Source organism: Typopeltis vanoorti, chromosome 17 (assembly GCF_054136105.1).
Source record: "Typopeltis vanoorti isolate ZY-2024b chromosome 17, IOZ_Tvanoo_1.0, whole genome shotgun sequence".
Lineage (NCBI taxonomy): Eukaryota > Metazoa > Arthropoda > Arachnida > Uropygi > Thelyphonidae > Typopeltis > Typopeltis vanoorti.
The window spans coordinates 105,433,984-105,456,560 of NC_143565.1; the positions used below are offsets into that span (position 1 = coordinate 105,433,984).

At 35.3% G+C, this 22,577-nt stretch overlaps 1 protein-coding gene across 1 annotated transcript in view; it reads left to right on the forward strand.

Moving 5' to 3' along the window:
• Window positions 1–22,577, forward strand: part of Snx6 (sorting nexin 6) — a 210,360-nt gene that overhangs the window by 39,642 nt on the left and 148,141 nt on the right. Inside the window, exon 3 of the mRNA XM_090406978.1 lies at window positions 6,078–6,188. Within this exon, the coding sequence (XP_090263104.1) occupies window positions 6,078–6,188 (111 nt within the window). The remainder of the gene's footprint in view (window positions 1–6,077; window positions 6,189–22,577) is intronic.

Sequence of the window (22,577 nt, forward strand, 5' to 3'; positions counted from 1 at the left end):
TTGACCACCTCTCCAGAGATATTGATTGGTCAATAGTTACACATAGGTTTTTGCAGCACCTTTTACGGTGGAGCTATCATATATGAGGGCGGTCTGAAAAGTTCTCAACCTTGACCATAGATGGAGACACTTGGCAAGATATTTTTTCTAAGTTGGTACATCTGTCATTCTATTAAGTAGTTTGTTTTATATAGCTGTCTGAAGCAAAAGTATTGTCTATATCCCTTAAAAAATGGATAAAATTGAGTATCGTGTGGTTATAAAATTTTTTGTAAAAGGTTTAATGACAAAAGAAATTCAAAGTCCATAAAAGTTTATGGACACTCTTCTTCGTTTTCGACAATTAAGAAATGGCCGTACCAACCTTGAAGATGATCCATGTGAAGGATGTCCAAAAAGTATAACAACACCAGAAATCGTTGATCAAGTGCACGATATGGTATTGGATGACTGGTGAGTCATAGTGCATGAAATTGCTGAGACTATAGATGGGTGCCGCGCTTGCTCACAGCAGATCAAAAATGCACTTGCATGAAAATCTCTGAACAGTGCTTGGAGCATTTTAACAAAAATAAAACTGATTTTGTGCATTGATTTATTACTATGGATGAGACTTGGATTCACCATTCTTCTTCTTTGAGTGCCATCTCCTATCGGAGGTCAGCAACCACCTTGGCAAACTTTGAGCGATTCTCAGCTATTCTGAGCAGACTCTCAAAGTTCATACCAGTCCACTGTCTGATATCTGCCAGCCAAGATTTTCTTCGTCTTCCTTGTCCTCTTCTTCCATTTATCTTCCCTTTTATAATCAATTGAAGTATCTTATATTTTTCATTACGAAGTAGGTGACCAAGATATGCAGTTTACCTTCTTTTTATGGTATCTAAAAGTTCGCGTGATTTCCCCATTTGTTTCAGTACTTCCTGATTGGACGTTTTTGCTGTCCATGGGATTTTTAACATTAGTCTGTATAACCACATCTCAAAGGCTTCAAGTCTTTTTATTGATGTCTTCAAGGTCCACGTTTCTGCACCATACAGCAGTACAGACCATACATAGCATTTAACAATGCATGCTCTAAGTTTAACCTGCGGTTACACAGTGTTGATTTCATCAAGAGAAAATTTTTTCTTGCCATTTCAATTCTAACTTTTATTTCCATTTCTGGATTGCAATCTTCATTTAACCAGCATCCAAGATATTTAAACTTTGCCACTCTTTCTATTTGTTTCCTATTTAAAGAGTGCTAAATTAAGAATTGGTTTCTTACTTATGACCATGAATTTAGTTTTGGTGATATTTATTTTTAATCCCATTTTTTCACTCTTTGCATTTATTAGCTCCAAAAGATTTTGAAGATCCTGAATATTGTCAGCCAGAAGAGCTGTATCATCGGCATATCGGATGTTACTGATGATTTCACCATTTACACTAATCCCTTCCTTTCTTCCTTCCAAGACTTTTTGAAATATGGCTTCTGAGTAGATCTTAAAAAGAAGAGGTGACAGCACACATCCTTGCCTTACTCCTCGTTTGATGTTAATGGAGTCTGTAATAAGTTCATCAACTTGAACAGAAAGGATTCACCATTACACATCAGAATCCAAACAGCAGTCAAAACAGAGGACAGAAGCCAGTTGTTCAGCACCAAAGAAGACAAAGGCGGTTCCATTAGAAGGAAAGCTCATGGCATCGGTGTTTTGGGATTTTGGTTATTAATTATCTTGAAAAGGGTAAAACAATAACCAGGGAATATTATTCTGATCTTTTAACCAGACTAGACAAAAAAAATCGTGAGAAAAGTCTCGGTTTGGAGAAGAAAAAATACTCTTTCATCAGGACAATGCACACAAAGGTGTTTTGGCAATGGGAAAATTAAGGGACCTGCACTATGAATTGTTGGAACATCCACCCTATTCCTTAGATTTGGCACCCTCTGACTTCTGTCTCTTTCGAAAACTAAAACCCTTTCTTGCTGGTCAGTCTTTTTCTTCAAATCAAGAGGTGATTGCAGCTGTAGAGGGGTATTTCTCAGATCTTACTGAGAACCATTACAGGGATGGGATAATGGTGCTGGAATAAATGTATTAGTCTTATGGATTATGTTGAAAAATAAAAATTTTTGAAATTATTAATTTGTTTTTTCATTGTTGGACCAAGAACTTTTCAGACCACCTTCGTGTTCTTTCCATTCTTGTATCTTTCTTGAGCCGAGACTCAAGTTATACAAACATGTCCAAGGCCTACTCAATTTGGTTGAGTATACATGCGGATGTTCTATTTGTCCTTATTGCCAAATTCTTATCCAGGTTATGGAACAGCTTTCAACCTCATTATATCCCTGTTATCTCTTAATCCAATTTAGTAATTATACTGTTTACCATGTTATGTATCAGCTGGATATGTTTTAGCAAAATTGAGCACTCATTAATTGAACAGTCATCATCAGCTTCTGATGAGTACTGTGTCTGCGTTGAGTAAAATCATTCTTCCACATTCATTCTTTCTTTTACTTGTGACATAATAAAATTCTTTTTGGTTGATTTTTAACCTGCACAGCCAATTTCTTTTTATATTCCCACTTAGCTTTCTATACAATACTTGTAACGCTTATGGACTGAGGTTTATGTATTTCATAACTCCTCTCACTCTTATTCTCATGATGTTCCTTCCACATGATCTTATGGATCTCTTGCTTAATAAGGTTTTGATACCAATTTCATTCCCTCCCTATTTATTCTTATTCTAGGGATACTGCCTCATTTAAGCACTTTCAAAAGATTCCCTTGCATTAAATATAAAGAGCCAATAGGCTTCATTTCGGTGATATAAACATTATTCAATTAGCTCACGCTAGTAACCGCCGATACTTTTATAGTTTACTATATTCGGCATGAAACTCTGATTCTAATCTTTGAGTTTCTTATTCGGTTTTAAAACAATGTGGGATTTAATATCCCCTTAATTTGAATAATGTTTATATCGCCAAAATGAAGCCTATTGGCTCTTTATATTTAAGTAACTTAATGGTTGCACCTGTTTGACACCTCGTATAGCAGAGTATATAAGTTCTTTTCGCTATACCGTTTGGTATCTATTTGGTCTAGCTACTCGCTGATGAAGCCTCAAAAAAGGCTGAAACCGGTCTGGGTAGTGACCTTACACCATAATGTAATAACAGCATACATTTCCTAGGAAATGTGTTTTTACATTATGGAAAATACCAAGATTAGCAATCAAAACTTTCCCCACCTTTGCAACGACTTGCCTGAGATTGTACTACGTACTAGGACTACTTGCATTAGCTCACGCTAGTAACCTCTGATACTTTTTAGTTTACTATATTCAGCATGAAACTCTGATTCCAATCTTTGAGTTTCTTATTCGGTTTTAAAACAGTGTGGGATTTAATATCCCCTTAATTTGGATTCCCTTGCATTGTTGATATTTTTCCCATTTAGTAGTTGATACCTTTGAGCCAAAGATAGTATTTTCCTGAGTTGGTCATAATTTACAGCTTTGTGGTTCAGCATGTAATGTGTCCTAATTGGAACATCTATATAATTAGTTGGTTCTGAGGAAAGTATAGCATGATTGCTGTCAACAATTTGGTAAAATTTATAGAGAATTACTTGGATTCCTTTTTAAGCTTGTCACAAGCTTTGGTCTTTATAATTAATTGCATGTCATTTTATTCTAGTAATTTATATTTAAACTGAAGAAATTTAGTTCTGTGTAAAACATTCCTGCTAATTTTGAATCTAATTTTAACCTTGATTTGTGAAATTGAAAAGAACAATCATTTGAAATGTCACATGACTTGGCTCTTTCAAATATTTGAGTGGCAAATAAACAATGATTCTTCCCCCCCCCCCCTTCAAATTTCTTTCCAGATGTCTTTCTGTGGATATCTAACTTTTCTTTCAAAAACATTATTTGTGTTAGATCCTAAATGGAGAACTTTTGAAAATAAATTATTCATCCAGGATTTAATGTTAAATCTAACGACTTAAGGAGATGCCTGCACTCCAGCAGAAAATAAAGAAAATTGTTTGCTATATGTGACAATATGTATTCCTTATGTAATTTACTAAGAGATTTATTGCTGTCTAACTGGAAATCAAAATAGAGATTTGTGTATCAGAATAGAGAATTTGTATAAGAAAATTCTTAGTTTCATTAAGATATCTAGTATACTGTAAATCACTAGACAAGTTGTAAGTAGCAGTCCAAAGGTCGCATCAAGCCATACAAGTTGAGCGTAGGGCCGGAGGCAATGGCATATGCGGAAGGTGATGGTAGCACGCTTTCCACGAAAACAGCACTCCAAGAGCAAAAGTTGAGTAAGGGATCAACTTGGGGGCATGAACAAAGAGGGTTGTGCAGAAAATACACAACGAAAAAAGAGGGTGCACGAAGTGGGAATATCAGGTGATGCGCGCGCCATTTTACAGGAACTTTTTTTGGCTTTTCTTCTCGTGGATCCTTTGCTTGGTGGTTCGAGAGAGAGACTTGCAGCGATGTTGGACAGCGGGCCTTTTCCTGGAGATGCTCGAGAGATTCCACATGGAGTTAATCGTGAGATATCAGCCTCTGCGGAATCGAGCCCTCACTGAATGTTCCATCGGAAGGAATGGAGAAAGTTTCCTTAGACACAGTAACAGACACGTGAATGTCTGGCAGTAGTTAAAGGACAGCGTAGCCCCACCAGGTGCAGAGACAGCCTAATCGGAAGGTAACCAGACCCCTACATGTAGAAGCGACCTGATATCCAGAAAAGAGTCAGTAAAGTGGAGAATTTTATTATGTTTCAGTTGTGTTAAAGGAGAGAAAATCATGTGTAATAGAAGAATGTGGACCATTTACTAGAGAACTTTAAAGAGAATTATTATTTAGAATAGCTAGCTTCCGTTAAACAAAAAATTGTTTAAAAGTGATTACATATATGAGTGTTACTGAATTTGATAAGTGAAGCTGATAAGTTTTAAAAGAGGTAAACCATGAGTAGACATATCGGTACACAATAAATAACGGAAAAAACTCGCGTAGAAAGATTATTTATTAGTATAATTTTCACCTGTGTTTCACAGGCATCTTCAGTACATTAAGCTCAAAATTAAACACTAACTGACAATTCCAAAAAGAATTGCCAGTTAGTGTTTAATTTTGAGCTTAATTTACTGAAGATGCCTGTGACACACAGGTGAAAATTATACTAATAAATAATCTTTCTACGTGAGTTTTTTCCGTTATTTATTGTGTACCGAAGTGAAGCTGATATTGCAGAAATCATTTAATTGAATGTCACCAGAACGTATAATGTGTAACTAATGAGTAATTTGTGGAAAAAGATTATAGTTTGAGTAATGTATTTCATTTACCTTACTTAGTTTTGTTTAGCATTTTCCGGAACTAACTTAGCATGATTTGAATTAATTAGTATGTACTGATTTTCTTAACATGAATTTATTTGTGTGAATTTGAGATCATTGAATATATGATACATCATAGTTGTAAATATCTTGAAATCCCAATAAATGTTTTATTACTTATGCCTGATTAAGAGATCAAATTATCACTTATAAAATTGAACCCAGGTGGGAAGGAACTAGAAAGTGTATCGAGATAGATTACAGGTCACGACTGCTAACTGAAATCTATATGGCCGTAAAAAAAAAGTGTTTTATTAATGTGTATATGCCTAAAGTTCTAGGAAAGTCTCCCTGAGTACGAGTCCCTTCTATTCTAGGATACTGGCTGGCGCAGCTTAAAAAATATAAATTTGCCAGTATCCGAAAAGGAGACAAACCATAGAAATTTCTTAGGTCCAAACGCAGAATAGATAATAGTGATTATAGAGGTAATAAAGGTTAGAAAATAGGAGAAAGCAACGACGTAACACTTGAAAATCTACTTTTGATTGTATCTATTCCCTGATATATACATTATTCGGCTAAATTTTGCTTTCTGCTTTGTATGTAGCAGATTTCTACTAAAACCAAGTAGAAACAATTTATTTTTAAGCTCTTGTATTTGAGCACTTTGATTTAAATGCTTCTTTGTAATTTTAATTTCAGACTACACTGCCAGAGTTTCAGAAGTCTGAGTTTTCTGTTGTTAGACAACATGAAGAATTCATTTGGCTACATGATTGTTTGGAGGAGAATGATATATATGCAGGTTTTATAGTAAGTGTTTAACTGATAAAAGCAACTAGTACTAAAATCATAATATGATAGTTTAATCTTAAATATTCAATTTAATTAGTTGTCTGATATAATTTCATTCCAATAATGGATAAGTATTTGATCATTAAGTATTTTGTATATGAAAACATTTTTAAAGTTTAAAGATTTACTTCTTAATACAGCTTAATAAGAATATCAGATTTGTTTCATATAGAAGAACTGTGATCATAAGGATCTTTTTTAAAGAGCATTTCTTTAAGGAAAATAAGTTTATCAGTTTCATTCACCAGAAATTTTAAACAGATTCTTCACAAACTGAATACATCGGACATACACTTGAAAAAGACCATTCACATTTACTATAGTTTTGGAGGATCCAAAACTATAGTAAATGTGAATGGCCTTTTTCCTTCCTTAAAAAGTTATTAAAATCATGTTGCAGTTAATTTTGATGGTGAAAAGGATTTTCAAAAATGCTAGTTATCTTTTGATTCTGCATCATCCATCTTGGTTATCCTCTGGTTTTTTTTTCATAGTGTTTTGGCTTTAAACACTCACTTTGACAATCTCTCTATCTTATTTTAAAGAACCATACTGCAATTATCTCTGCTTTCATAGTTATAAGTTCCTTCCTAATCCTATTTCCATGTGCTTGTCTTAGTGAACTGTCAGTAAGTTTGTTTCACATAAACTTGTCATAAGTTGGCTAATGCTGTTTAATCATGTGCTGTTGATTGGTCTAATGATAAAAATTCTGTAGTCCAGACTAGAAAGACATTGGGGTTAAATCTCATTCATGATGCAAAGTAATCTATACGGTAGTGCATTTTTAAATAAAAATGAGTTAGCCTATCATTTATTCAGAGTTTTTCATTGCACATTAGTCTTCATTTCTAATGTCTTTTTTGTTTTACATGGTGCTGCTGATGGCATCTGTTTTGTGGTCTCAACTCCTTAATTATCGTTAAACCAGTGGTGTCCACTTTTTCTCATATAGGGGTCATATTCAAAGTTAATTTGTTTCATGGATCACACCAAGGGATATGAGAAAAATTGGTGTTAAATTTTCAATATTCTTTTACTTTTAAAAGGAAGTGTCTGTTTTCATGTTGTGTGTATATAAAATACAAATTCCCAGCACTTATGTGCAACAGATCTGTTGGTAACTTTTTAGATTTTACTAAAATTATAAAACTGACTTGTTTTTCAATTTTTTTTTTGAAACTTAACTTTTTTTACAAACAATTTACTTCTGCTTATCAATATTAACACTTTGAGTCCCAGACCTTCTGTAAGTATATGTACATGTCGATGTATATTTACATTGATATGTATATATACTCAGTGTTAAGGTGAATAAATAAATTTGATACACCTAAAATTGAAAATTTTAAGTACTATACACAATTTACTAAACAAAACTTCTAATTTAGTGAGATGATTGAGGGCTGTTTTATTTTTAGATAAATGTTCGACATTTGGTTGAAAATTTGTGATGCAAATTTGAAATATTGGATGAAGATGTTCAACTGTTCTGTTTTTTTAAAATAAATATTTGATCTTAAGCATGAAAAAATTTTGCTTTAAAGAAATATAAACTCTGTACAGATTTCAAATCCTATTTGAAGCAAGCTGTCCTTATCTACTCTCTTAAAGATCAGCCTCAGGTGTATACAAGGGTCTTCAATATTGTATATGATCAAATTGGAAGATCTGCCAACATGTGTCTTGAATACAGGAAATATCCACGGCCACAAACTGAAAAGCTGTTTTGCTGCAGCAAATACAATTAATGCTTTTTTCTTGAATCTGCAGATTTTTTATTTTTTTAAATAAATATGGTTATGTGAAACTTTCCTGATTTGGAAAATAGTAATTCTTTGACCACCTGCCCAGTAGCCAAGGCTGATTACCACTATCTACGGAGGAAATTGTGCTTAGGATCTTAAGCTTATAGTCATATCTTCCTTTTTTGTGGGCTTTATTGCAATTCTCTTGGTATCCCAGAAGATATCTCTGACAGATGAAATATTGGAAGAATCAAATTTGATTATTCCTTGTGCTGTTTTCATTCCATTAATCATCTAACTTGGGATATTAATTTGTATGATGGTCCTACCTTCTTAGTTACATCATCCCTGAACATTAGTACAGTTTTCACTAGAATGCATTTTTCAGTTTGCTGGGAAAAAAAAAATCATAGCATGAGTAATCCACGAAAGGAAAAACCTGCAAACACCCTGGTAAAATATTTTCTCTATATCCACAGAGAAATCCAGAATATTAAAGCCTGTTATGCTGAACCAGTTGTTCATTGGTGTCTTAGGTATTTTCCTGAGGAAGAAATTTAGAACACTGCTTGCCCAAAACTTCTCCTCCAAAAAGAAATTTCAAGCCAGCACTGATAAAAGCAAGTCCTTGCAAAATGAGATGCCTGATTTCACCAGATGCAGAGAATTGACATGTTCCTAAGGAAATTTTTTTTTTTTTTTTTTTTTTTTAAAATCAATTCCATACAAGAAGTTGAAGGACTTGCATTAGTGCTGTTTGAATAGTGAGTGAGATATTGATGCTTTTTTTGAAGAGTTGAAGGTTGTATTTGTTTGATAATACTTCATGAGGAAGGCTGTTTCAGAGGACAGATTGATGGAATAAAAGAGGAAGAGAAGCAGAATCGCTGTATTTTTTAGTCACGCAATAAAGGGATGACTGGGTAGCTATTATATTAACAGATGCAACAACAGAAAACAGAGGAATGATCATTGCCAGGTCAGTGGAGCAATGACCATTGAAATGCCTATAGAATAGATGGCCTGAAACACGACATGTGAAATGTGAATCTGTAAGAAAAGGATGGGCAGATTTGGGATTTGTATGTAGTTTAGAGTTAGGTGTAAAATGGCATGAACAAAAGAGTACCTAGTTTTTTGGATGTTGAGGAAGCTATTGATATATATTTGTGCCAGGGACTAAAGGTAAATGTTAGTCCAAGCAGAGATCTAAACTTGTCTAGTAATTTGTGCATTACTGAGGATTAAGGGAATGTGAGCTCAGATCTCTTTTCCAAGAGAAGAAGCAAGACTTTTTGTTTTGGTGGCATTGAACCTGACCAGATTGTCTTTCTACTATTGAAGGATAGTACATACATCAGTTTTGCTAGAATGTCATTATCAAAGTCTTCTAGAAGCATAAGCCATTGCTTTTGCTTGCAGGAAATTTATTTGAAACAGTGTGAGGTACCTGCATTATGTACTTTCATTCAAGGAACTGGAATGAGATGGACCTATTCATGGAGAATAGCAGATCCATTCCCTTGTGGATGATCACTGATTCCAGTAAGTCCCTCTCCATATCAGTATAGATGCAGCAATCTGCCTCTCAATAGTGCTTCTTATTCTGTTGTATTTATCTTCATCCTCTTGTAGCTATTTTCAGAATGATCTTTATCCCACTTTGCATTTCTTACACTCTGTGTTATGGGAAATTTAATAGCCTCCAAATACAGTGCTAATGTAGCCACACAATAGGGGGAGTGTTCAGTGCATGTTAAACAAATTAGTCTCTTATCTCTCTTTTTTGTTGCTAAAATGGTAAGTAGACAACAATAATTATGGACAGGATCATTTTCCCTTGATATACATTCTTGCATTGTTGACAGATTGTACTAAGATGAAAATGCTTCAAGTTGGTTTGATCTATTTTTAATCCTTTATCCAAGTGTAAGCAAACAGTTTACACATGAAGTATTTTCACGACTAGGCTACTTGTATATAGAGGCTGATGACTTCATCAGTTGCCCTTTATTTCCATAATACAAAGTGCACACAACCTTCTGGACATGTATAATGCTATACATGCCCAGACCAGTTTCAGCCTTTTTTGAGGAGTGCTCATCATGGGCCTAGAAAGTTAATATAAAGGATACAAGGGAATCTGATAATATCAGGAGAAAGAAAAGAGTGATTTTATGAGAGCAAAAACAGGCCTTGGATCTTTTATATCATCATGTAACCAAAAGCTATCCTTTTTGACCAGATTCATTCATCATCATGAATCATAGGCTCACTGCCCGTTGATGTCCGATGCCTGTTTCACTATCTTCTTCCACCTTTCTTTGTCCAGTGCACAGTGTCGCAGTTTTTGTACACCCATTCCACACCAGTCTTTTATATCGTCTATCCATTCTCTGTATGGTCTACCTCTTCTGTTTAAAGCATCCAAAATACCAAACATAAATGTCTTTATCTTCCGGTCCTCACTCATTCTACAGATGTGTCCAAATAATTGCAGCTTCCGTTTTATAATCTTCTGCATTAGATTGTTTTGGTTCTATCTTCTGATAGAGCTCTTCATTGGTGATTTTCTGTACCCATCCTATTCTTAGAATCTTTCTGTAACAAGTTCTTTCAAATGACAAAATTCTTTTTCTTGATTCCTTATTTATTACCCACGTTTCAGATCTGTATAGTACACCGCTGAAGATGCATGTTTCCAATACTCTTAGTTTTGTTTGCAGACTGATCACTTTACTTTTCCAGATGTTATCCATGGCCTTCAGATTTGTTCTTCTCTTTGCAATCCTGATCTTTCTTTTTTTTTTTACAGTCCAATTTATATGTCAGTTTACTTCTCAAATATGTGAATTGTTCTACATTTTCTATATCAGTTCCATCCACTTGTATCTTTTGTTTCATGTTCTTCTCACCAAATACCATTGTCTTTGTTTTATCAAAGTTCATAACAAGTCCAAATCTCTTCCCTTCCTCATTTAACAGTTTCAGTGTCTTTTTGTAGTTCTCTTTCGTCTTCTTCAATAATAACAATGTCATCTGCAAATCTCAGATTGTTAATTCTCATTCCGTGTACAGATATTCCTTTGGCATCTTCTTTCATTTTATCCATTGCTCTTTCTAAATATGCGATGAAAATGCTTGGTGATATTGGGTCTCCCTGTCTAGTACCTCTGCTTGTTTTAAACCATTTCCCCAAATCATCACCTATTCTAACTGCTGCAACTGCATTCTGGTAAACATCTTTTAATATAGCTATTAGTTTTTTATCAATTCCATAGGATTCCAGAACTGCTAATGTCACTTTCTGGTCAATACTGTCAAATGCTTTCTGAAAGTCAACAAAGCAAGTATATATGTTTTTGTTTTTTCTCCTAGCTTTCTCTGCTATTAACCTCATTATCAAAATCTGTTGAATTGTAGTTCTATCCTTCCTAAATCCTGCTTGCTTGTCTGCAAGGTATGCTTCCAGTTGTGTTCTCAATCTTTCTGCCAATATGATCATCATCACTTTACCAAGGTGACTTATCAAGGCAATTGTTCTATAATTTTTATATTCTAGCTTATTTCCTTTCTTGTATAATGTTACTAATATTGATTTCACCCACTCCTCTGGCATTTTCCCTTCTTTCCATACCATATTGCATAGTTGGTGCATTTCTGTAACCATACTTTCACCACCATATTTAATCATTTCTCCAGTAATGTTATCGTTACCAGGACTCTTGTTGTGTTTTAGCCGTCCTATTGCTTTTTCTACCTCTCCTCTTAAAATGTCCATATCATGCTCATTACTTGGTGGGATATCTGCTTTAATTCTTCAGTGAGTTTCCCAATGCTATCTGAATCTAGTTTTTCTTCATATAACTCACTACAGTATCTTGTCCACCGCTGTACAATTTTTTCTTTATTCATCAATACTTTGCCCTTTTCATCTTTAATTGTGGTCTGTTTTGGTTGCCACTTTCTATTAATGGTTCTGATCATTTTGTATACCTCCCTTGTTTTATGCTCTCCATAGTACTGTTCTATATTGTTGCATTGGGCTTCTAACCATTTCATTTTATCCATTCTGACTGCTTTTTTCACCTCATTACACTTTCTTCTATTTGTTCTGATGTATCCCTTCTTATCTTCAACATTCTTTTCTTCTGTACTAACTTCAGTGTTTCTTGTGTAATCCATTTCTTCTTGATTTTCTCTTCTGGTACTGTTTCTTCTTCTAAGACTCATACAGCTGAATAATAAAGTCCAATTGAAACTAAAATCTAGAGATGACTAGTACCAAGGTCGTTAGCTTTGAGTTAACTGCCTTGAGTTGGCTTTCTCTGCTTGGGATTGCTTTCCAGTCATCTTTGCAGTTGACCATAAGACCATAGTGAACCAAGAGGAAGGAACCATTTTAAAAAGACCTCTCATTGAATTGCATAAACAGGCCATATTTTATCTCTTTCTGGTTGAATATTGTATAATGGGGTGGGCTGCACTACCTAGAATGCTTCTTTCCAGACTCAAATATTGTTGGACTGAACAATAAAATTTCCATAATACAGTATTGTAAAGCATTTGTATGTCATATTCTGGTTTTCAAATCCAGAGGGTTTTTTTTTTTTTTTGCTTGTTATTATTTTTTTTTTTACTTTCCATTGAGTCGTTTTCAACTCCTGGTGATTCTATGAACATACATTCTCCATTCAGATCTGTCCCTGGCCATATCTTTCAGAATTTCCAAGTGCATTCCAGTTACTACTTTAACTCCATCCACCCATTATTCTTGGTCTTCCTCTTCTCCTTCTTCCATCAACTTTAGCAGGCATCATCATCTTCTCCAGTCATTTGCTTGCATGATACGTCCAAAGTATGACAATTTTTGCTTGATGATCATAGCTTCGAGAGAGCAATCTGGCTTTATCAGTCTGTCACTGATTTATTGGTTTGCTTTGCAATCCATGGTATTCTTGGTGTCTCCAAACCCATAATTTAAACACATCTATCTTCCTCCTTTCACTCTTTCTCAGGGTCCAACTTTCACATCCATACAGTACTCAGGGAATACCATTTTGCTTTCACGATTCTGATTTTGTTTTGAGGCTAATATCTTTAAAGATCTTGCTTAAATTTGTTATTGCTTTCTTTCTAAGTAATAATCTTCTAACTTCTTCAGTACAATAACCATCTTTTTTGGGATCCTAGGAGCACAAAATTGTTAACTGCTTCCATTTTCTCCCTATCTACTTCAAAATCATTAAGTTTACATGTTGCCATAACTTTTGTCTTTTTTGAGGTTAAGTTTAAGACCATATTTATCACTTTCTTCTTTAAATTCATAAAAGAAAAGTTCCTCTAAATCTTCTTTGCATTCTGCTAGCAAGGTGGTATCATTGCATACCTCAAATTATTAATATTTCTTCCAATTTTAATTCCAACTGAAGACTCCTCCAGCCCTGCCATTCTTAAAATGTATTTGCTGTATAAGTTAAACAGGTACGGAGATAAAATACATCCTTGTCACACTCCCTTACCTATTGTGAAATACTCGGTTTCTCCAAGATCTGTTCGGACAGTAGCTTCTTGTTCATAATAAAGATTCCTCAGAAGGATAATGAAATGCTCTGGTACTCCCATTGTTCTTAACACATTCCACAGTTTCACATGATCTACAGAGTCAAAGCTTTGCTATAGTCAAGGAAACAAAGGTAGACATTCTTTTAATATTCTTGTGCTCTTTCTATTTTATCCATCTCATATTGGCGATTTGATCTCTTGTTCCTCTGCCTGTTCATCTTGCATTTCTCTCTTCATGAATGGTTCCAGTCTTTTCTGAATGATCTTAAGTAAGACTTCACTTGCATGAGAAATCAGTGCTATAATTCTGTAATTTTTGCACTCTCTTGCATTGCCTTTCTTCAATAAATATATATAAAAACTGATTTTTTTTTCATTCCTTAGGCCATGTAGTTGTGATCCAAATTTGCTGACATAGAGCTGTTAAAATTTTAACTGCTTCTTCTCCCAGGGCTTTGAGCAGCTCAGTAGGTATTCCATCTCCTAGTGCTTTCTTACTGGATAGCTGTTCAATGCCTGCCTCGCTTCACTTTCCAGTGGTACTAGCTCCTGTGTATAATCCTGCTCTTCAAATTTCTTAGTAATTTTGGAGCCCTGTAAAGGGCTTCTGTATACTCTTTCCATCTTTCTTTTGATGTCTGTAGTTCTGTAAAATATTCTTTGCATTTAATTTTCAGTATTGTCACCTTGGCACTAAACTTCCCTGTTAGTTTTCTGATCTTTTTGAAAAGATCTCTTGTTTTTCCTTTCTTGTTTTGGTCTTCTGTTTGTTGGCATTCCTGGTTAAAGTATTTTTCTTCTCTTCTGGCTTGTCATTCAAACTCTGCATTCCAATACAGTACTTCCTGCAAATTTACTGTGGCCTTTTTTTTTTTCTCCTTTCCTGAGCAGTTTTGATGGCATCTTCTGACAGCCATTTAAACGTCTTCTTACAAACTGTTGGAATATTCTTCTTTGCTTCTGTTTTAATTATATCTTTAATCTCTTCCAACAGTTCATCTGGTTCTCTTTCGCACAAATTGAGTTTGTTAAATCTGTTCTTATACTAATATTGTATTCAGCTGGTATGTTTCCAAGATCGTATCTGATTGACATTTGTGTTGTTTTCAGTTTCCGTAATTTCACATGTATCATAGCCACTAATAACTCGTGGTCTGTTCCACAGTCTGCACCTGGAAAAGTCTTGACAGACTGAATTGCACTTCTCCATCTTCTTTGTCCAAGTATATAGTCAATTTGATTTCTGTATTGTCCATCAATCTTTTGTGCTGTTTAAAGCAGGTGTTAGTAACAAAGAATTCTCTGCACAAAACTCAACTAGTCTCTTCCCTGTAGTGTTACAAATACCTAAACTAAAACAACCTATTATTCCTTGTTCCTCAGTCTCTCCCACTTTTGCACTCCAATCTGCAATAAGTAGCCATAAATCTTGCTTTGGTGTTGCATCTATCACTTGTAACTTGTAAATTCTTCAATGTCTTCTTTTGGTGCCTCTGTATCAGAGTAATGATTAAATTAAAGATATTAATTCACAAATTAATATAATAATCTTAATTTATAAATAACATTAGACTAATATAAGAATTAAAATCTCAATTAGAAGAAAAAAATATAAAAAAATTATATTAAATGTGTTGTACTACCTTACCCCAGTCCTGAAGATACTTTCAGGTGCAAACTTTGTTTGCTCATACTTGGATAAAGGATTAAACTAAATTTATTATAGTCTAACCAAGTGAAAAATAAACTTTCAACATCTTTCTCTAAATCCAGAGTATAATAAAAAAAAAAAAAAAAAAAAAAAAAAAGGTGGCACACACTTTGGCAACTCCTATAGGTACAGATGACCTTGCTGTTACTTCTGCCTGGCATCTCCAGGACTGAAGGAACCCTTGGAGGGTAATGGATGGCAATGTTGGCAATGAAGTTTTAATTGAGGCTCGGCTATTGCTGTTATCCTCCTGCCATGATTAGAGCTTTAATAGCTCACAATAACACCTTATTCCTACACTGTCCTCTACAGATAACGGGGAAGATGAAAAGCATTCATGCTTCGCCCCTTTAAGCCAGTCCTTATAAGGACTGGTATCGCCACATCTCTTCCTGGCTCCTACTGAAGAGACCTCAATAAAGGTCGAAACTAGTCTAGGTAGTGGCCCTTCCCTTAATGCATAACATTATACATATCTGCAAGGAGATGTTTTGCATTATGGGAGATACCGAGATAGGAGTGATGTAAGCTTGCTCCACCTTTGCAACAAGTTGCCTGGTGTTGTACTACCTTACTCCAGTCCTGAATATACTTTCAGGCGCAAACTTTGTTTGCTCACACTTGGATAAAGGATTAAACTAAATTTATTGTAGTCTAGCCAAGTGAAAAATAAACTTTCAACATCTTTCTCTAAATCCAGAGTAATTTAATAAAAAGGTGGCACACCATTTGGCAACTCCTATAGGTAGAGATGACCTTGCTAATGCTTGCCACTTGGGCCTGGCTCCCACTGAAGAGACCTCAATAAAGGTAGAAACTAGTCTAAGTAGTGGCCCTTCCCTTAATGCATAACATTATACATATCTGCAAGGAGATGTGTTTTGCATTATGGGAGATACCGAGATAGGAGTGATGTAAGCTTGCTCCACCTTTGCAACGAGTTGCCTGGTGTTGTACTACCTTACTCCAGTCCTGAATATACTTTCAGGCGCAAACTTTGTTTTTGCTCACACTTGGATGAAGGATTAAACTAAATTTATAATGTTATCCTGATTAAACTTTCCCATATTTTTGATTAAGATATACAATCATTTCGATTCAATTTAGGGCGTTGAAGTAAGACCTCAGCACTTTCTTTAAATAAATGTTCAAATTTATAGCGACATCTGTGTAGGAGGCGAGTCTTGGACCAGAGGATGTTGTGGTTTGTCTCTATTCTGTGCTGAGCCAATCCAGACTTATCAGATTTGTTGTGCTGAATGTATAATTGAAGTTCCTGAATTCTTTTTTCTATAGAGCATCCTGTTTGTCCAAAGTAGGACAGATTGCAGTTGCACAGAATTTGATACACGGGCAGAGACATAGTTGAGTGTTTATCTTTAAAAGAGGGAAAATAGGTGAATAATTTGTTAATAGGTATATAAGTGGCTGTTAAATCATTTCTTCAGAATTCTTGAAATTGGTTCTGAAATCCCGGAAATATAAGGAATTGGAACTAGACATATTGAATCTGTGTTGTTTTGGATTGGCTTGTAAGAATCGAACAGATGTTGTGTACTCTTTTCAGAGAAGCCATTTAATTTCATGCGGTGTTTGATAGTTGAAAGTTTTTTCTGTAATTCATGAGGAGTTGAACAATTAGTTCTGGCTCGTTGAATTAACGTTTTATGATTCCTCCTTTTTTATAAGGACGATTGAAAAAAACAACAAATTATCCTTTTTAGACGTCCTCCTCATCCGTTCACCTTCAGGTATTCTAACAACAGTTTACAGAAAACCCACTTTCACTGGACGTTATATTCTCAAACAATCTGCTCATCATCCTTATCAAAAATCAGGAATCATAAAATGTTTAATCTGACGAGCCAGAACTAATTGTTCAACTCCTCATGAATTACAGAAAGAACTTTCAACTATCAAACACCGCATGAAATTAAATGGCTTTTCCAAAAAAGAGTACACATCTGTTCGATTCTTACAAGCCAATCCAAAACAACATATAGTTTCAATATGTCGAGTTCCAATTCCTTATATTTCCAGGATTTCAGAACCAATTTCAAGAATTCTGAAAAAATATGATTTAATAGCCACTTATTAACAAAATATCCACCTATTTTCCCTCTTCTAAAGATAAACGCTCAACTATGTCTCTGCCTGGTGTGTGTATATCAAATTCTGTGTAACTGCAATTTGTCCTACTTTGGACAAACAGGACGCTCTATAGAAAAAAGAATTTAGGAACATCAATCATACATTCATCACTGAATAGAGACGAGCCACAACATCCTCTGGTCCAAGACTCTCCTCCTACACAGATGTTGCTATAAATTTGAACGTTTATTTTAAGAAAGTACCAAGGCCTTACTACTTCTATCAAAATGACTGTATATCTTTATTAAAAATATGGGAAAGTTTAATCTGGATAACACACACACACACACACACACACACACACACACACACATAATTTTTTTTTTCTTAAATTTAGACTTTAATTCTTATATTAGTCTGTTATTTATAAATTAAGATTATATTAATTTGTGAATTAATCTTGAATTTAATCATTACTCTGATTAATAAGTTTTCCTCTTTTTAATACTTAACGATATAACATCACGCGGCTCGTTCTACTTTTGAATGATCAATTGTTGGTATTCCACCTTGTTAAAAAAAAAAAAAAACTGTTCCTATGTAGCCACTGAAGATAGTCTGCTATTTTCAGACTGAAATATTTGCCAAATTAAAATATATTCTTGTGTAAACGTGTCGTCGCAAGTTTCTCTAAAAAATCAAACCTGAATATTCATTGGATGTCCACTCACTCTGAGAGAAATGATTCTGTCACTCACTGGATTATAACTTAATACATACCTAGCCATCTTTTTCATGAGTAAGAAAGATGCTCCATTTTTACGACTTGTCTCATGTCCTGAGTAATACACCTGACTGAAAATTGCCCATTCCTGTCCATCTAAGTTCACTTATTCCCAATATATCCAGCTTCTTGCACTCCATTTCCATCTTTATTATTTCCAGCTTACCTTGGTTCATACTTCTAACAGTCCAAGTTCCAGTCCTGTGGCTACTTGTGAAACAGGGAGCCTCCCTTTTCCAACCAGCAACATCTGTGACCAAACTTCTTTCCAGGTTTGACCTGGACACATCATAAAAACTAGTTCTACTTGTGGAAGCTCTCTGTTCTTCCCCAGTTGCATGTTGGATGCCTGGAGGTCTTACCCTCCTGCACCATATCGTATTTTCTCATTTTTGGCATGTTCTTGACAAGGTACAGAGGTGGTTTGTCATTGCCTTCCTCTGGAATATTTTTAGACTTTCCAGTCTAGATTCGCACTGTTCTATGAAAATGGGAGCACCTCTGGAAGGATGTGACTTTTTGCCACGCAGTACAGTCTTGGTAAAGAAGAGGCTAAGTCTCTGTATTAGAGATGTATTGCACATATCTTTTACCCTGGAATAATTCCTAGTAACGAAATTATCCCTTGCCCCTTTTTTTTTTTTGCTACCTTTCCATAAATAATATTCATGAAAATCAAAATTCTGTTCATTGCTAACGTGTATGTGGGGAGGGGGGGGGGTAGATTGCAAAAAATACCTTGTTCTGTTGTAAGTAATGAATACCTAATATATTACATAATCTGCTCCAAATATGCAGGGCAAGAAGCAACTATAGAATGCATGTTACTATTTCCAATCTGTATCAGATTGGATCTCCAATATTGATGTTAAAGTACCTACATTTGATGGCATTTACTGAAAGGCAACCACATGCAATTCTCCAATCAAGATTCCCTCCTGTTAGGTATCCTTCAAGCTTCAGTAAGTTATTAAACAGTGTTATTGTTGGTATCCAATTGTGGAAGTTTGGGGTTAATGCCAGAATGCTGTAGCAGCGATAGTTAAGCACAAAATTATATTATTCAGGAGCAATCTCAGCTCTTGGACCATTTCCATTTATTACAAATTACAGGAGATAAACAGAGGTAGTACCAGACCTTCCTTCTCTGGTACTACCTCTGTTTATCTCCTGTACATGGCTTGGTCTGAAATATTATGAATTTTTGAAGCTGCATTGTTTGCATAATAGAATTTTTAATGCTAGAAGCTCAAAGCCTCCATGCTTCTTTGGTAGTTGAAGAAATTCCTTTATTTACTTTGTATCAGCTGGATGAAAAGAATTGCACAGGCTTACTATATAATTGTTTTTCTTCAGCTTCTGTGATATATGTCTAATGTTTATGTACAGCTGAGAAGGGAAGATTACAGTTTTAAGTACTGTAGCTTTAGAGGGAAAAGGAAAGTGACCTAGAGGAGATACCAATGTTGAATTGATGCAGAAGTCATTTTCCATATAGAAAAAGTAAAAATGTGCATTATCTTATTAAAATGCTATATTACAGATAAGTGTAGAAAGTTTTTTCACTTGGTTACAAATTTAATTAAACTTGCCAAGACAGATAAAAGATGAATATAATTTCTTAGGAAATTTAGTTTAATTTGTAATTGAGTGAAAATCTTTCTATCTCTAACCTACAGTATTTTCATAATTTGATACACCTTTTTACTGTTTGTATATGGGAAAAATATGACTTCTTCATTGAATCAACCTTGGTATCTCTTATGGGTCCAGTTCTCACTGAGATGTGAAAGGTCCAAACCAGTCCAGGTGGCAACCCTTCCCATAGCATTATAAGCATCCAAAGGATGTTTGCTTTGCATGAGGGGTTGCTAACACACCTGATGTTATTTTTATATTGATGCCATACATAACAGATGAAAAGACGTAATAAGCACATCAGTGCTATGTGTGGGGTGCATATGAGGACTGAGTTTTTTTAATTGGAAAACTTCATGAGGAAAGTTTTTCCAGAGGTGGATGGAATAAGAGGAAGAGAAGCAGGTTCATTGTTTTACAATTGCAAAGTAAAGGGATACTGGACATCTGATGGTTGTTCAGTGAAGCAGTGACCATTAAAGTATCTGCAGAATAGATAGTGATGAAATGTTACATATGAGATGGAAGTTGAAGTGAATCTATACAAGATCTGAGAGCTGAATTACTTTCCTCTAGACAAGTGAAGTGGATGGGTGGATTTAGATTTGTATATAGTTAAGAGTTGGTTGGGTGTAAAGTAGTATCTTGTATGAAAGAGTGCCTAGATTTTTGGAATGCTGAAGCTGTTGATCTGATAGCTTTATAGTTTATGCCAAGAGAGGGTGGAGGTAAATATTAGTTCAAACAGAGAGATCTCATCTCATTATTTGTGTATTACTGAGGGTAAAGGTAGGTGAGCTGAGATCTCTTTTGCATGAAAAGAGGCAAGACTGTTTTGGTGACATTGAATGAGACCTGATTGTCCCATTGAAGGATGGTATGTAGATAATGTTCAAGGCACTAGTTGTTGGGATGTCAGAGTACTGCATGGTTTGTATGAATATGAATGGAGAGTACTATTGTCTGCAAAGCTGTGCATAGGATTAGTGGTGATTGAGATGTCATGCATGTATAGGAGAAAGTAGGTGATAAGACAGCCTTGAGGCCTGTCTGCATTGGAGAGCGAGAGCGAGCCATTTACAATTCATAGAGAATAATCAGAAAGCTGGTACCCAATTGCAAATGGGTACCAGAGACTAAAGAATGACAATTCTTTAGCAGGCCTTAATACCAGCCACAGTCAAAATCTCTGAAACTGTCAAAAGTGACAGTACATGTTTCTCTGAACCTTTCCATGGCATGTGTTCAGTGGTGAGTGATGTAATCCAAAAGATCAGCTGTGAATCTTGAATAGCAGGATCTGTACTGGTGGTCTCTAATTAATTTAGTGGGCTTCTAAGTAGAGAAGTTGCTATCGATGACTTCCCCATCATTTTGGAGAGAACTGAGGTTATGGCAATTGGTCTGTAGATTGTAACTTCTACCTCCCTTGTTTGGAATAGGCTGGATATGAGATTGCTTCCACACATTGGGTCAACAGTATACAATGTTGTAGGGGTTGATGTTGAATAGGTGTTGACTCTATCCTACATTTTGAGAATAACTGGAGAGATGCCTTTAGGACCAGAAGACTTTTAATTTAGTAATTTTCTGATGTCTTTTTGTTGAAAAACTACAGGAAGCATGGTGCTTGGATTTTGCTATGGTAGGAAGCAATTCCCTTGGTCATCTATGCAGGAGTTTGAGGAAAAAAGATGCTAGATCAGCTTTATCTTTAGGTGAAATAAATCTCATCAGGATGAGAGAAAGAGGTAGAAGAGGATATGAGCTGAAGTTTTTGTCCAAGGGACCAGAAAGCACAGCTTTATAAAATCTGATTTAGATCTGCTGATGACAGACTGTTTTGCATTTGTTGCATGCTTTAGTACAGGCTGAGTATGAAGTTTAGTTCTTGATATGAGCTACCTGCAGTAAGCAATGTTTTTTTTTTTTTCTGAACTACTATGATACACTGCTGAGTTTGGAAAGTGTGTGAGGATTTTAGGTAGAATATAGAATGAAGGCCTTTATGCCAGTGAGGATAATTTGTAACTCATTTGGAGCAGGTGTTAGGGTTGAATGAGTAGAAGCAGTAGTTGACCAAGGAAAGGAGGAGTAGAAATTCCAGAGATCATTCTAAAAGGTACCTTTTTGTGTTTTCAGAGGATGCAAGATCAGGAGTGGTTTAAGGAAGGCCATTCTGAGAGAGGAGACTTTATAAGATTGATCTGAATTGCAAGGGAAGAGGTGACCTCTATGGTGACTGTATCTGTAAGGAAAATGGGTCAAAATGAGTATTTGAAAAGTAAAGATTATCAGGAATTTGTTTAGTTAGATGTATGATTTGTATTAGGTAATTACTTCTGCTTATTGTCCAGCTTGGTTGGCGGTGTTGGAATTGTGATCGTTGACCTCGCTATTTGGATATCAGGATTGCAGATGAAAGCTTCATAGAAAGGAGTGTGAAGAATTCTGAGTAGTAATCAATTTGGAGACCTGTACATGCAGCAAATGAATGTTACTGAATAGAACAAATAAACTAAGCAAAAGAATGTCAAAAGTAGGGGGATTCTAAGTTTGTCATTCTCTGGCAGGTTGTCAGATCTTCAACCTTCTGGTTCTGTCCACTGCTGGACGAAGGTCTCTCCCATGATTTTCCAGATCACTAGGTTTTCTGCCTCTCCCATCCATTTCACTCCTGCAATTTGTTCCAGTTCATCTCTCCACCTTCTTCTTGGTCTTCCTCTTTGTCTTGCTCCATCCGTTGGTCTCCACTCAGTTGTTTTTCTAGTCCATCTCCTGTCACTGCATCTGGCAATATGGCCAGCCCA